This window comes from Panulirus ornatus, chromosome 43 (assembly GCF_036320965.1).
Source record: "Panulirus ornatus isolate Po-2019 chromosome 43, ASM3632096v1, whole genome shotgun sequence".
In the NCBI taxonomy this organism is placed as follows: Eukaryota; Metazoa; Arthropoda; class Malacostraca; order Decapoda; family Palinuridae; genus Panulirus; species Panulirus ornatus.
In genome coordinates this window covers 29,039,516-29,055,093 of record NC_092266.1, presented here as the reverse complement: position 1 = coordinate 29,055,093, position 15,578 = coordinate 29,039,516, and the positions used below count along the sequence as shown (strand labels likewise).

The 15,578-nt window shown below is 41.1% G+C and overlaps 1 protein-coding gene across 1 annotated transcript; it reads left to right on the top strand.

The window, feature by feature from the left end:
* Positions 1 to 285: 285 nt before the first annotated feature.
* Positions 286 to 15,076, top strand: LOC139762478 (uncharacterized). The gene is made up of 4 exons (XM_071687401.1): positions 286 to 975; positions 9,398 to 9,586; positions 11,535 to 11,639; positions 14,670 to 15,076. Exons 1-4 carry the CDS (start codon positions 910 to 912, stop codon positions 14,811 to 14,813), a joined length of 504 nt encoding a protein of 167 aa, XP_071543502.1. The 5' UTR covers positions 286 to 909; the 3' UTR covers positions 14,814 to 15,076.
* The last annotated feature ends 502 nt before the right edge of the window (positions 15,077 to 15,578 follow it).

The following is a 15,578-nucleotide window of genomic DNA, read 5'->3' as shown; positions in this document are numbered from 1 at the left end:
GACTACCTAACCCCTGCTGCTACGCTGCCAGGGGTGGCCACCTGCCTGGACCATCATGTATATAGATAAGGATATTTTTTCCCAGTATGAACACTGCTGATACCACTGTCATTATCTCTCACCCAAGGCTCCGTACTGCTCTATCTGCCACTTACACTGATGCCATTTTCCAATCGTTAGGTAACTGAGGTTCGACCATTTTTAACAGACAAGGATGTTATTCTGCCTAAACTCTGATTACCTCTCCCTGACACTGGCTTATCACTCATTATATTTCCAACCTGTTCTTTGCTCTCAGGCGTTGCGCAGCTCTGTGCCGGGCTATAGGTACACCCTCCATACTGGACCCAAATGCTTGGGTGTACCGGAGTCTGGGACCAGCTGGGTACGAGTGTCAACAGAGGTGAGGTAGTGGACAATGTGAGGTAAAGTTACTGTGGCTGATGCAGCCTTCCTACACCTGAACAGCCTGAGTAACAGCGCCGCCACCACAGCACTGGGGATGCTGTTACAACTTGCTCAGTGGCAGGGTACAGATGGTACAGCAGGTACCTGAGTCATTGTAACACGAAGAGAACTATGCGACAGTCACTCGTCGTAATACTGCTGTAAGGAAGGAGTGTACCTCGGCCTTCCTGTACCCTCCACACATCATTAACATTTGCAAGTACACCTCGACGTAAATCGACGCCGCAGTCTGTTGTAGAGACCGCCATCAAAAATCTGTTGTGTCGTGAGCCTGACGCTAGTAACCCTAGCTGCTGCGGACTCAGCGACAACCACACGGGAAGGGGACGACCACAAGGGGGGCGCGAAGACGACCACACGGGACTGGGACGTCAACCCGGGACAGGAACGGCAACTGGAGGATTGAAGGCAGTGTTGTAGGATCGTGAGCAGTCTTGGAAGATGAATAGGTTCCGTGGTAGCCAATTTGTGGTGTCTTCAGCAGGCATCCTTAAGGTTGCACAGATGGTAAGCCACACATCTTCCCTCACCACTCAGGATATTGGGTATACGCATATATATATATATATATATATATATATATATATATATATATATATATATATATATATATATATATATATAATTTCACTGTGTGTAATTACCTATTTCATTGTAAGGGGAGGGAAGTTTACACTCGGGAGCCTCAACTATGAATATTTCCTATTATCAAAATACAACTTTTTGAATTCTTGTAGGCTTACATTTACCGTGTCTTTATTCATTTTGTTATGTTCATCCACCACTCTTGTACTATATCAGTACTTCCCATCTTTTTTGTTATTTAGCAATTCTCTTTCTTAGTTCCATTTGTTCTTTGTTTTATTACTACATTGCTCCAAAACTGGTCACTGTATAGGTTATCCATCCGTTTTAAAAACATAAAGGCTGTGATCAGGTCACCCCTCACTCTTTTTCATGGTGGGCAATATTAAGGCCTCAAAACATTTTCCTGTGACTAATTTCTGATACCATTTTTGTTGCTCTCCTCTAGACATTTTCTATTAACTTATCTACTCGCACTCCTACGGTCTCTACGATAAGCTATACTTCTGCGATCTTTTATCACAAAAACCCTCCAATGGACCCCGAAAGCTGTTACCATATACATGCATTTCTAGTGCTTCCCCGGGCGGTTGCAGACAACAGCCTACTGACATACCAAGTGTAAGATGATAGGGAAACCATTAAAATACCTCTAAGATTAGCGTCACTGACGAGGAATGAATAAGTGATGCTGTTAAGGCCCGCGATGTATCATCGGTAGGATCCTTATATCTCAGGTCAAATTAACCGAGTACACCTCCATACAAGGTGGTCCTCCAAGGTCTCAGAAAGTGACGTTTGATGGTCGTGTATGGTTAGTGGTGTCTAGTTGGCTTAAGGGTGAAGGTGAATATAAACACGGATTCAGCTGACCAGTCAAGAAAATAGCTGAGAGACATGACTGGATCCTCTGTGATTTACCAGAAAAAATAAATATACCGTTTCTATAAACATACGTGGGCTTTGGTGAAAATGTGAAGTGCGTCCTTCAAGGGCCACAAAAGTGTTTTGGAAGCATGTGGAACAATCACAGGTCCCTACTTACAAATTTGTATTTACTAATCCAAAGAATTCCTTTGTCAATATCAAGACAAGGAAACCTACTGCGGGCTTACAACCCTCACAGCGTCTACAAACAAGAAAATACGACACTGGAATGAATGGTATTAAACATCTTCATAATGAAATTGCTGAAACCTTAAAAGACCAAAAAGTGAAAAATTCCTTTATGATCCGTGTCAACACTGATCCGAAAAGCAACTCAAACCTTTGGGAATGTAGAGCAAATGTGCTGAGGTAGAGAGCTGAGAGAATTAAGTTACAAAGGCCTTCAGTCAAAAAAATTAAATTAATTAAAACCCCACATGTAAGATGACAGAGACGTTCGTAATCACATGCCGTGTGGAACTAATCTATTGCGTCCAACTGATATGTGATATGAAGCTGATATGTGGTGTGTTGCATATATGTGATGTGAATGAAGCTAATATGTGGTGTGCAGCTAATACATGATGTGAAGCTGATATGTGTTGTGATGCTTATATATTGTAGAAAGCTAATATATGGTGTGTAGCTATGTGGTGTACAAGTGTTATGTGGTGTGAAGCTAATATATAGTGTGCAGCTAATATATGGCATGAACTGATGTGTTGTGAAACTAATATGGTGTGCTAATATAAGTGGTGTCCAGTTGACATATAAGGTAAAGCTAATATGTAGAGTGAAGCTAATATATGGTGTGAGCCTAATACGTAGTGAACAGCTAAGTCACTTCTCATCAAACTACAAGCAAAGGTATGTCTACTCCCTTCACCACACTGTGTTGAAAAATGCTCCTCAAATCAATATTAAAGCCACAGTACGTGCTAGAATATCTTTTTCCCTATGATATATTCTGGAAGGGAAGAGGAGTCAGGTAGGGGCAGGAAAGTGAGATAGGGGAGACCTGGTAGTCTCTTTGTAAGTCTCATTCAGGTTATCAAATTGAGCCTGACTTACGACAAAAGGCTTACTGACGTAACCCTGTGTAGAAGAGGGTCTGGGGCAGATGGCCTGCTGCAAACCCCCATGTCATACTAACCCGATCTGTATCTTAAACACAGTTGTCTGTATACGTCACCCTTCCCACGCTCACATCATGCCATCCCCCAAGCACTAGGTAGCCTGTGAACAGCGCTTGAGGGATGATGCAACGTCCCTGCGTGTGGGTAAACACACGAGTCGATATTAAGACAACAATAGATCAAGTCAGAGCAAATGGATATTGCAGGCTTCAACTGCCACACGAAATGAATATATCTAGGCTCTAGGCTGTTAAAAAGTGACATAGCGACTATGCTATCAGAAAGGTTCTATCAAAAAGTGACATTACGACTAGTCTGTCGGAAAGTACATCACAAAGAACAGTTGGAAATAATGCTTGAAGTCCTGGAATGCTTGGCACACCAAAAATGAAAATATTTCAGTCAAACATCCATTTCACATCAGGCCTCAGCTGCTCTGTACCTCACTACCCACTATCCTCCTTTTCAGATCTGGCCGTAAGAAATATATCATTCACCCAAAACTCAACTACATCATCACTACCCTGTATCAAAGTGTGACAGCTTCCACTAGTTTCCTAGTCTTGCCTTAACATCATCATCATCCACGACTTAATGACTGTTTTACAGATTCAACAGAACAACTGTTGTTGCCTGTTCACTGTTGTTCATTGTCCCTCTATGACTTATTAAAAAAAATCCTAATTCGTAATCAGACACAACTCTGCATTATGTTGCACGTCAGCGGTTTGCATAAGATAAACAGAAATACAAATATACGTATTTGTACTCTCTGGTTCCTGTATATTGTCTTAATGGTAAAATCAAGTAATTATTATTATTATTATTATTATTATTATTATTATTATTATCATTATCATTATTATCATTATTATTATTATTATTATTATTATTATTATTATCATTATTACTTTTATTATTATTATTATCACTATATTATCATTATCTATTATCATTACTATTATCATTATTATTATTATTATCATTATTATTATTATTATTATTATTATTATTTATGGGACGACGCGGATTTTTTCTCTACTGCGTAAAATGAAAAAAAAACTTCAGATCTTAACAACTATAATAACTTCTCTGGACACCTTCAGCACATGCATACTCTGAGCTCCTGTCACCTCAAATCACACGTATTTTATCCTGATGTAATAATGCGCTCTCCCCTTTATCATTTTTATAAGTGTTTGACGAACGAACACCCGTTTCCAGTGCTTGTCTAATCTAATCTTCCCTTATCTTAGCACGCTCTGTGTCGACGATACATTTTGAAATTAAACCGCTACCTGTCGACCATCGTAAGTGCATCAGCACTTGTTAGGGTGGAAGGGAAGGGTAAGAGATGTATGGTAATAAAAAAAAGTGTGGTTGAGAGAGCAGAAGAGGGTGTGTTGAAATGGTTTGCACATATGGAAAAAATGAGTGAGGAAAGGTTGACAGAGAGGATATGTGCCAGAGATGGAGGGATAGAGAAGTGGGAGACCAAATTGGAGGTGGAAGGATGGAGTGAAAAAGATTTTGAGTGATTGGGGCCTGAACATGCGGGAGTGTGTGGTGTGCAAGGAATATAATGAGTTGGGAGGATGCGGTACACCGGGGTCGACATGTCTTTGGACTGAGCCAGGGCATGTGAAGCGTATGGGGTAAACCATGGAAAGGTCTGTGGGGCCTGGATGTGGAAAGGGAGCTGTGGTTTCGTTGCATTACACATGACAGCTAGAGATTGAGTGTGAACTAATGTGGTCTTGAACGAATGTGGTCTTTTTTTTTTTTTTTTTGTCTTTTCCTGGCGCTACCTCTCTGGAGGGGAGGGTGGGGGATGCTATTTTCATGTATGGCGGGGTGGCGACGAGAATGGATGAAGGCAGCAAGTATGAATATGTACATGGGTATATATGTATATGTCTGTGTATGTATATGCATGTATACGTTGAAATGTATGTGTGTGTGTGTGTGCGTGTATGGGCGTTTATGTATATACATGGACATGTGGGTGGTCCATTCCTCGTCTTTCCTTGCGCTACCTCGCTGACGCAGGAGACGGCGATTAAGTTATTCATATATATATATATATACATATATATATATATATATATATATATATATATATATATATATATATATATATATATATATTGGAAAGGATCACAATTTTGCGCGTGATCAAGATATTCCTATGAGTCAACGGGGAAAATGAAACACGAAAAGTTCCCAAGTGCACTTTCGTGTAATAATCACATCATCAGGGGAGACACAATAAATATAAGTCAGTTATATTTATATTGGACAATCGCATGTTTACCAAATGACGTCCTAGCTTCGTCTCTTCGATGTATATCAATTGACTGTTATATTTCTCTCTTGTTATCCCTGGGGATAGGGAATGAAGAATACTTCCCACGTATTCCCTGCGTGTCGTAGAAGGCGACTAAAAGGGGAGGGAGAGGGAAGCTGGAAATCCTCCCCTCTCTTTTTTTTGCATTTTTTTTAATTTTCCAAAAGAAGGAACAGAGGGGGGCCAGGTGAGGATATTCCACAAAGGCCCAGTCCTCTGTTCTTAACGCTACCTCGCTAATGCGGGAAATGGCGGATACTTTAAAAAAAAGAAAGAATTTCTCTCTTGTGTTTCCCCTGATGATGTGATTATTACACGAAAGTGCACTTGGGATCTTTTCGTGTTTCACTTTCCCCGTGGACTCATAGGAATATATATACATGTATTTTTTTTTTCAAACTATTCGCCATTTCCCGCATCAGCAAGGTAGCGTTAAGAACAGAGGACTGGGCCTCTGAGGGAACATCCTCACCTGGCCCCCTTCTCTGTTCCTTCTTTTGGAAAATTAAAAAAAAAAAAGAGGGGAGGATTTCCAGCCCCCCCGCTCCCTCCCCTTTTAGTCGCCTTCTACGACACGCAGGGAATACGTGGGAAGTATTCTTTCTCCCCTATCCCCAGGGATATATATATATATATATATATATATATATATATATATATATATATATATATATATATTCTTTTCTTTTAAACTATTCACCATTTCCCGCGTTAGCGAGGTAGCGTTAAGAACAGAGGACTGGGCATTTTTTGGAATATCCTCACCTTGCCCCCTCTGTTCCTGCATTAGCAAGGTAGCGCTAAGAACAGAGGACTGGGCCTGCGAGGGAATATCCCCACCTGGCCCCATTCTCTGCTCCTTCTTTTGGAAAATTAAAAAAAAAAAAATGGGAGGATTTCCAGTCCCCCGCTCCCTCCCCTTTCAGTCGCCTTTTACGACACGCAGGGAATACGTGGGAAATTTATCACTATGCATGTTACAGATTTTTCAACCAAGTAACAGATGTTATTTCTGAAACAAACAGGGAATGTTAAAATCACAATAACAAGTTTTCTATAAAAAAAAATTGCACAATAAAAATCTTAGAGGGAACTCGAGGGTCAATACTCATTACAAATAAATGTGTAACCATCACACAGAATAAAGATTTTGTGGAAGTGTCCACAAATAAGCACAGAATTCTACGGCAGATTCTAAAATCTTCTTTGAACACTACCATACACCAGCCTACAAATGTACCTTCCCACAACTGCAAACTTTTCCTTTCCATCTTGTTTTAGCCAAAAGGATAATGCAAGGAATCTATGTCAAATACATCTGATTCAAGTTTACAGTACCAATAATTTACACTGACTTACATCATTAGCTATACTGTGTTAAGTGATGGTGACATGTGCATTGCCGGCGACTTGCCTCATTATTATTTGGAAAATTTCCGTGTACTCCTCTGTAGTACATCACTTTAGAAGGATGTACGTGATACAAGGTGGACTTCTAAATTCAATCTAGTGTAATACAACTAAAACAGGGAATAGGTACCAATTCACTATAAATGCAATGTTATGGTATGGAAACATTTCATATTCGTGTGGAAGTAAATCACCACATATCCAACAATACTTATAGTGCAAGTTAATGTGTTCATTTATCAGTCATAAGTACCAGATATTAAAATGCTTCATTTGCCCATTTTATGCTTGTAATATATAACCTATTGATTGGTTTAATTTTTCTTTTTTTGTTAAATTTTTTCTTTGCAACCAGAGCAATTCAAATTTTTACAAACATGGAAATATTTATTGCACAGTACCCTCTACTAAAGTTTTGATAAATATGCTTCACATATACAAAAGCATTTCATGACCAAATAATATCACATGATTTATGAATGACTAATCAGGGAAATGTGAAATGAGAAAATGAAATGCTTTTGTATATGTGAAGCATATTTATCAAAACATATATATATATATATATATATATATATATATATATATATATATATATATATATATATATATATATGTATATATATATATATATATATATATATATATATATATATATATATATATATATATATATATAAGGACTGGGGATTGGGAATACCTGGTTTCAAAAGGACATACATAAAGTGCCCGTATGTGAAAAGGAAAGATGGTCATCGAGCATTATCAGATTGCATATCAACTGATAGGCGTGTAAAAGAGAGACATTTGGATGTAAATGTGCTGGGAAGGACAGCTGGTGGGATGTCTCTGATCACTATATTGTGGAGGAAAGGGTGACGATTTGTAGAGGTTTTAGGAAAAGAAAAAACTGTCAGTGAGAACGGTTTGGTAAAAGTTAATGTGCTTGGAAAGGAGACGTGTGAAGAAATACCAGGAGAGATTGAGAGTATAGAACGGCAAAAAGTGAGAACAAATGAAGTTATGGGGGTAGATGAGGAATGGAAGGTATTTAGGGAAGTAGTGCTGGCATGTGCGAGAGATGCATTTGGCATGCAAATGGTGTGGTGGGCAGATTAGAAAGGGTGGTGAGTGGTAGGCTGGAGAAGTAAAGTTGTTTGTGAAAAAGACAGGCGTTTGAGCGGTACTTATAGGGAAGGAGTGCAAATCATTAGGGGATGTATATGAGAGAGCAGCAAGAGGTCATGAGGAAGGTGCAGGGGTTGAAAAAGAGGGGTGAGAATATCGATAAAATTAGGGAGAATCAAATGTTTTGGAAGAAGATTAATAATGTGCGAAAAACAAAAAGAACAAATAGGAATATCTCTGAAGGAGACAAAGGGGGAAGTGATAACAGGTAGTGATGAAGTGAGGAGGAGATGGAATGAGTATTTTGAAGGACTGTTGAGTTTGATGATAGGGTGGCAAATATAGGGCGTTTGGATCTGAAGGACTTTTGAGTGATTTTGATGATAAGGTGCCAAATGTAGGGTGTTTGGGTATGGTCGGGGTGGTATGCGGTGAGTCATGGAGAGTGGTTTGGTGAAGAAAAAGGTGATGAATGCCTTACGAAGGATAAAATATGGCAAGGCAGCTGGACTGGATGGTATTGCTGTTGAATTTGATAAGAAAGTGGGTGACTTGTTGACTGGTTGGTTAGGATTTTCAGTGTAAGTATGGATCAGAATTAATGAACTTACGTTGTTTTGAAACTTCAAGTCATGAAAATAGCTGTAAATCTGTTTGCAGGATACCGGGAATCCTGTTTAGATGTCGAACTTTCTTTTCATCTGAACAGTTGCTCCGATTATACAAAAGATTTATCCTTCCTCATATAGAGCACTTACTCTTACGTCTGGGGTGGTTCTAGCTTTGCATCCTTCCTGGAAAGAGTTGAGCCGTAAGCGTCCGACTTAAAACTCTTCCATGCTAACTTTAAAACTTGACCTACGTCGTAATGTTCGTTTACCTTCCCTCTTCTGCTTTGGTTTTCGCTCCCGAGAGGTGGCTGCTTGTATGTCTACCACTTTTAGCTAGATCACGCAATACTGGGCATGCTGCTGCGTCACATTTGTGTGTGGCCGTTGGCAACTCAAGGGTGGGACGATTTTATGATTTTTCCCCCACTAAACATCGAAGTGTTGGAATTCTCTACTCACTAATATCTTTCCCAATAAATGTGATCTGGCATTTATTAAAAGTCAGGTTTGTAATTTCTTACAAAATATTTCCTCGTGAAAACTTTTTCCTCGTTTCTTCTTTTCCCTTTTCGTTAGCCTCTTTATAGTCAAATTAAGGCCCGGCCTTGATGTGGACTTTCGTCCGTGACAGGAGTTGTGTGCGACAACGCCCATGTATTCAGTGACGACTTTCCAAGTTCAAGATAACCCAGATTACGTCAGCCACTCCTGGTGACGTGATGGTAATGCCCGTACCACAGGTGGTGCTGGTGACGGGAATGTTGATCATATTGCCTCCCCCACAGATGGTGCTGGTGACGGGTCTGGTGATGTTCCTGGCGGGCAACAAGTGTGGCAACACCTCCAGTTTCGTGACGCTGTACGTGCTGCCAGTGGGGGTGTGTGCCGGCGTCACCCTCGTCTCCTATGTGTCGGCCATACTGGTGCTGTTGGAGGGCAGGAACCCTCTCGCCATCCCAACCTGGGTTAAGGGAGTGAGTCTACCCCTTTCTCTCACACTTCACCCTTCCACTCACTCTGTCTCCCTCTCAAACTCACTGTACCACATACTTCACAAGACTGGTTTTACATATCTCTGAAGAAGACCACTCTAACACCTCCCGCTACATTCTACTCCTTTTGAATCTCATGGCGATCGACGTGACAGTATGTGTGCCTAACACACCACACAGGCTTTAGCAATCCATACTCTCCTAACACTCCGCTAAGTCCTATAACATCCAGTAATCCATGTTCCCCACTTCATGGTGTTTACGACTCCATCTAGTCTGTCGCTTCAAGATGTCCACCACTCAGCAATGCCCAGTGCTTCACAACCTCTTGCATTCCATGACGTCCACCACTCCACTTCGTACATCATCCAAGGCTTCCACCTTTGCACGTCGTACAGCAGTCTACGATGACTAACGCTTCACAGTCTACAATCCTTCGTGACGACATGCAACGCTTCATTAAGAGCAACACTGTACGGCGTCCAACACCCCACCACTCTGCCTCCCGGTCAAATGTCTTCCCTCTCACGAGTATCATGCAGATCTCAATACCATTGCTTCTTGATGTTGATGTTCCTCTCTTATATATTATATATAAAAACGCATATATATATATATATATATATATATATATATATATATATATATATATATATATATATATATATATATATATATATATATATTATGTTGATCTCACTAACCCGTGATGATAGTTTTAAAGGGGAAATCCCAATTCACTGGTTCAGATAGATTTTATTCAATATACAATTTTTCTATACATGTAGCATATGTTTAACGGACACAATCTGCCTCATCAGGTGCAAACAATTCATTGTTTTTAAAATCCCAGCACCACCCCACAAATTCCGTCTCTGCCATTTTCGACTTCACACTGGCCTGACCATTAAAGGGAAAGTGGGGGTATCTTGTGAAGTGGGGGTATCTTGTGGTTAAGGGGGATTGTGTGGGTGGGGTTGGCCTGGGTAATACGTGTTCAACTATAATTCTTATGTTTTCGTTTCTCGATGATCTTTTCAAAATGATTTGGTTGATAATAGGATGTGGTTTAATGTTACCAGGGACAAATTAAAGTTCTTAGTATTATAGCAATTAAGACAAATTGAGTGACGTTACGTGTAGCATAATCAGAAGAGGGGTACAATGTGACTGGGTTGTTAAAGTCTACATGGTGATCGTTTTCATAACAGTGTTTAGCGATCGTATTTTTGTGGGTTCTCCCTGTCATTCAGTGCGCAGGCATGACCACTAAAATGCCATCGCTAAGCACTGTCATGAAAACCATCACCATTTAGACCTTAACAACCCGGTCACATACAATGTACCCCTCTTCTGATTATGCTACACGTAACGTCACTCAATCTGTCTTAATTGTATATAATTTGTCCCCATGTAACTTTAAACCACATCCTGTTATCAACCAAATCGTGAAAGAACTATCAAGAAACGAAAACATGAAAAATAGTTCAACACATCTTGTGTAACCACGCCAACCCCCTAACCCCCACAAATAACCCCCCCCCCCCCTTAGCCACAAGGCACCCCCCCCCCCCTTTACTTTTCCTTTAACGGTCAGGCCAGTGGTGTAGTCGATAATGGCAGAGGATAGGATGAATCGGAATTTGTGTGATGGTGTTGGGATTTACACAAATTTATGAATTGTTTGCATCTGATGAGGCGGATTGTCTCCGCAAAAGATGTGGTGCAAAATGTAAAAGAAAATTACATGTTGAATAAAATCATGTCCAGATAGACCAGGCTCCTCCTACTCCTAGCCAGGTGGCCCAGGAACCTCCTACTCCCAGCCAGGTAGCCCTGGCACTTATTACTCCCAGTAAGTATCTCCTCTCTCATCTGCATACGTCTACGCTTCTACCCTAAACAGGAGTTAACATACATGTCTCTGCAGGAGGTGGTGTTCAACACGGTAGCGTTAGCGGTGACGCTGACTGGCTCCGCCTTCACCCTGACTAACGAAGGCTGTGCTGACCAGCCCCTCACTGTCGCTGCCATTGTGAGTATCGGGTCTTTGCCTACTCTCATACATTTCCAGAACCCTACAGTCCTCGCCCTCTTGCCACAGGGCCCATATATATATATATATATATATATATATATATATATATATATATATATTTTTTTTTTTTTTTTTTTTTATTTTTTTTTTTTATACTTTGTCGCTGTCTCCCGCGTTTGCGAGGTAGCGCAAGGAAACAGACGAAAGAAATGGCCCAACCCCCCCCCCTACACATGTACATACACACGTCCACACACGCAAATATACATACCTACACAGCCCTCCACGGCCTACCCCGGACGCTCCACATGCCCTGATTCAATCCACTGACAGCACGTCAACCCCTGTATACCACATCGCTCCAATTCACTCTATTCCTTGCCCTCCTTTCACCCTCCTGCATGTTCAGGCCCCGATCACACAAAATCTTTTTCACTCCATCTTTCCACCTCCAATTTGGTCTCCCTCTTCTCCTTGTTCCCTCCACCTCCGACACATATATCCTCTTGGTCAATCTTTCCTCACTCATCCTCTCCATGTGCCCAAACCACTTCAAAACACCCTCTTCTGCTCTCTCAACCACGCTCTTTTTATTTCCACACATCTCTCTTACCCTTACGTTACTCACTCGATCAAACCACCTCACACCACACATTGTCCTCAAACATCTCATTTCCAGCACATCCATCCTCCTGCGCACAACTCTATCCATAGCCCACGCCTCGCAACCATACAACATTGTTGGAACCACTATTCCTTCAAACATACCCATTTTTGCTTTCCGAGATAATGTTCTCGACTTCCACACATTCTTCAAGGCCCCCAGAATTTTCGCCCCCTCCCCCACCCTATGATCCACTTCCGCTTCCATGGTTCCATCCGCTGCCAGATCCACTCCTAGATATCTAAATATGTTGTGTTACCATTTAGATCATTCGTTTTGGATAAATAGTTACTTTTGTCTAAAATCACAACAGTGTTAGCCTTATCTATTCATCTAAAATAAATGATCAAAATGATAACACAACATATTCTAAACTTAGTAAAAAATCCCTTAGAAGCAGTTAATTCTCACTTCAGTAAAGATATATATATATATATATATATATATATATATCCCCAGGGATAGATTTTTTTTTTTTTTTTTTTTTATACTTTGTCGCTGTCTCCCGCGTTTGCGAGGTAGCGCAAGGAAACAGACGAAAGAAATGCCCCCCCCCCCATACACATGTACATACACACGTCCACACACGCAAATATACATACCTACACAGCTTTCCATGGTTTACCCCAGACGCTTCACATACCTTGATTCACTCCACTGACAGCACGTCAACCCCTGTATACCACATCGCTCCAATTCACTCTATTCCTTGCCCTCCTTACACCCTCCTGCATGTTCAGGCCCCGATCACACAAAATCTTTTTCACTCCATCTTTCCACCTCCAATTTGGTCTCCCTCTTCTCCTCGTTCCCTCCACCTCCGACACATATATCCTCTTGGTCAATCTTTCCTCACTCATTCTCTCCATGTGCCCAAACCATTTCAAAACACCCTCTTCTGCTCTCTCAACCACGCTCTTTTTATTTCCACACATCTCTCTTACCCTTACGTTACTTACTCGATCAAACCACCTCATACCACACATTGTCCTCAAACATCTCATTTCCAGCACATCCATCCTCCTGCGCACAACTCTATCCATAGCCCACGCCTCGCAACCATACAACATTGTTGGAACCACTATTCCTTCAAACATACCCATTTTTGCTTTCCGAGATAATGTTCTCGACTTCCACACATTTTTCAAGGCTCCCAAAATTTTCGCCCCCTCCCCCACCCTATGATCCACTTCCGCTTCCATGGTTCCATCCGCTGACAGATCCACTCCCAGATATCTAAAACACTTCACTTCCTCCAGTTTTTCTCCATTCAAACTCACCTCCCAATTGACTTGACCCTCAACCCTACTGTACCTAATAACCTTGCTCTTATTCACATTTACTCTTAACTTTCTTCTTCCACACACTTTACCAAACTCAGTCACCAGCTTCTGCAGTTTCTCACATGAATCAGCCACCAGCGCTGTATCATCAGCGAACAACAACTGACTCACTTCCCAAGCTCTCTCATCCCCAACAGACTTCATACTTGCCCCTCTTTCCAGGACTCTTGCATTTACCTCCCTAACAACCCCATCCATAAACAAATTAAACAACCATGGAGACATCACACACCCCTGCCGCAAACCTACATTCACTGAGAACCAATCACTTTCCTCTCTTCCTACACGTACACATGCCTTACATCCTCGATAAAAACTTTTCACTGCTTCTAACAACTTGCCTCCCACACCATATATTCTTAATACCTTCCACAGAGCATCTCTATCAACTCTATCATATGCCTTCTCCAGATCCATAAATGCTACATACAAATCCATTTGCTTTTCTAAGTATTTCTCACATACATTCTTCAAAGCAAACACCTGATCCACACATCCTCTACCACTTTTTTTCCCGATGGGTTGTGTACTTCATCCTATTTATCTTCCGTTAGCTGGGTATATAGCCTGTCTCCTATACCACTGAGCAGCTAGATAACCTTAAGTCTTTCTCGGTACCAATGAACGAGTAGATAACCTTAAGGATCTTCCGGTACCACTGGTTGACAAAGTCTCCAAGTGTATGTGATCAGCAGGATAACCACCATGCGTAGGAGTCCCATACACCATGCTTTAACTAGAATTCCCTATCATATTTCCTTAAGACATTTACTACTTACTTGCACTTGTATGAAAAGGTTTTTGCTCTGAATTTCAAACCTTAGTGTTTAGGGGAAATCCGCTAAAGACCAATAATTATCAGTTTCACCTAAATGAAACAATAATCATAGTTATGTCATTCCACTACGTCATTCACTTTCCAGTTATATAATATCACTATTTCCAATTATATAATCTCACTACATTTTCTGATTTGAAATTATTGTAATTGATGAGTCGTGTGTATTTACTTGTCGGAAGGCCTTGGGCTTCATTAGTGCAATACTGTATGCGTCAAGCAGCGCGGTCGCCTACTTGCAGCTGCTGCACCATCAAAAGGAGCAAAAGGAGGCACAGTTAGCCACCATCCATAACCGACGCGTCACCTGCACCCAGTTGGCATAATATAACTTTCGAGCCCACCACTGATACATCCAGCCAACTGGTGTACAGCTGTGGTCCACCACACCCCACCATCATCGTATGACCCCACCAACTGGTGTACAGCTGGTCCTCACCACCCACCATTATGATCCCCTAGTCAACTGGTGCACAGCCCTGGTCCACACCACCCATCAAAGCCATTATGATTAATATATATATTATTGTATACTCCATGGTGTCTCCAGTTGCAATGATATCCACTTAAAAAAAATCTTCACTTATTATTCAATTGTCTCATTATCCTTATTTCTTAACTTGAAGTTTTCAGACTGGTGTGTGAATGCGTTATGTCTGTTTTATTTGTTGAGTGGGGGATCTGTGAGAAGGTTGCTGAAGGGTGAGACAGGGGTAGGCTATCTATTTCTGTTTGGAGGATGGCAGTTAGTAATGGAGTGATAGTGGTCTAGTGCTGCTTAAAAGAATGAGTCCCGGGCATGTTGAGGTGGAATAGTAATGAGTGTCTTTGTATCATTTACGTGCTGAGTATTTGTGGTTGCTAACTGCTGGAAGATGTGAATTGAATTGTTGTCTTTTTGGGTTAAACGAATGCCTTCGGAGATAACCGACATTTCGTTCTGGGAGAGCCGTTGTTGTAGACCTAATCGTGTAATTAGAGCTGCATGTTTCCACTTGTGGGTGATGTCAGTGTTGTGATGCGGTCACGAGGTTTTCTGCAAAATGTACGAATAATGCCCTTACATAAAGGCAAGGGAGGCATAAGTGAAT

Excerpts from the sequence above, each read along its gene's own strand:
- LOC139762478 (XM_071687401.1), top strand. The coding sequence starts at position 910 with ATGAATAGGTTCCGTGGTAGCCAATTTGTGGTGTCTTCAGCAGGCATC. Across the intron at positions 976-9,397 it reads TCCTTAAGGTTGCACAGATG|ATGGTGCTGGTGACGGGTCT; the intron begins GTAAGCCACACA and ends CCTCCCCCACAG. Across the intron at positions 11,640-14,669 it reads CCCTCACTGTCGCTGCCATT|GCCTTGGGCTTCATTAGTGC; the intron begins GTGAGTATCGGG and ends ACTTGTCGGAAG.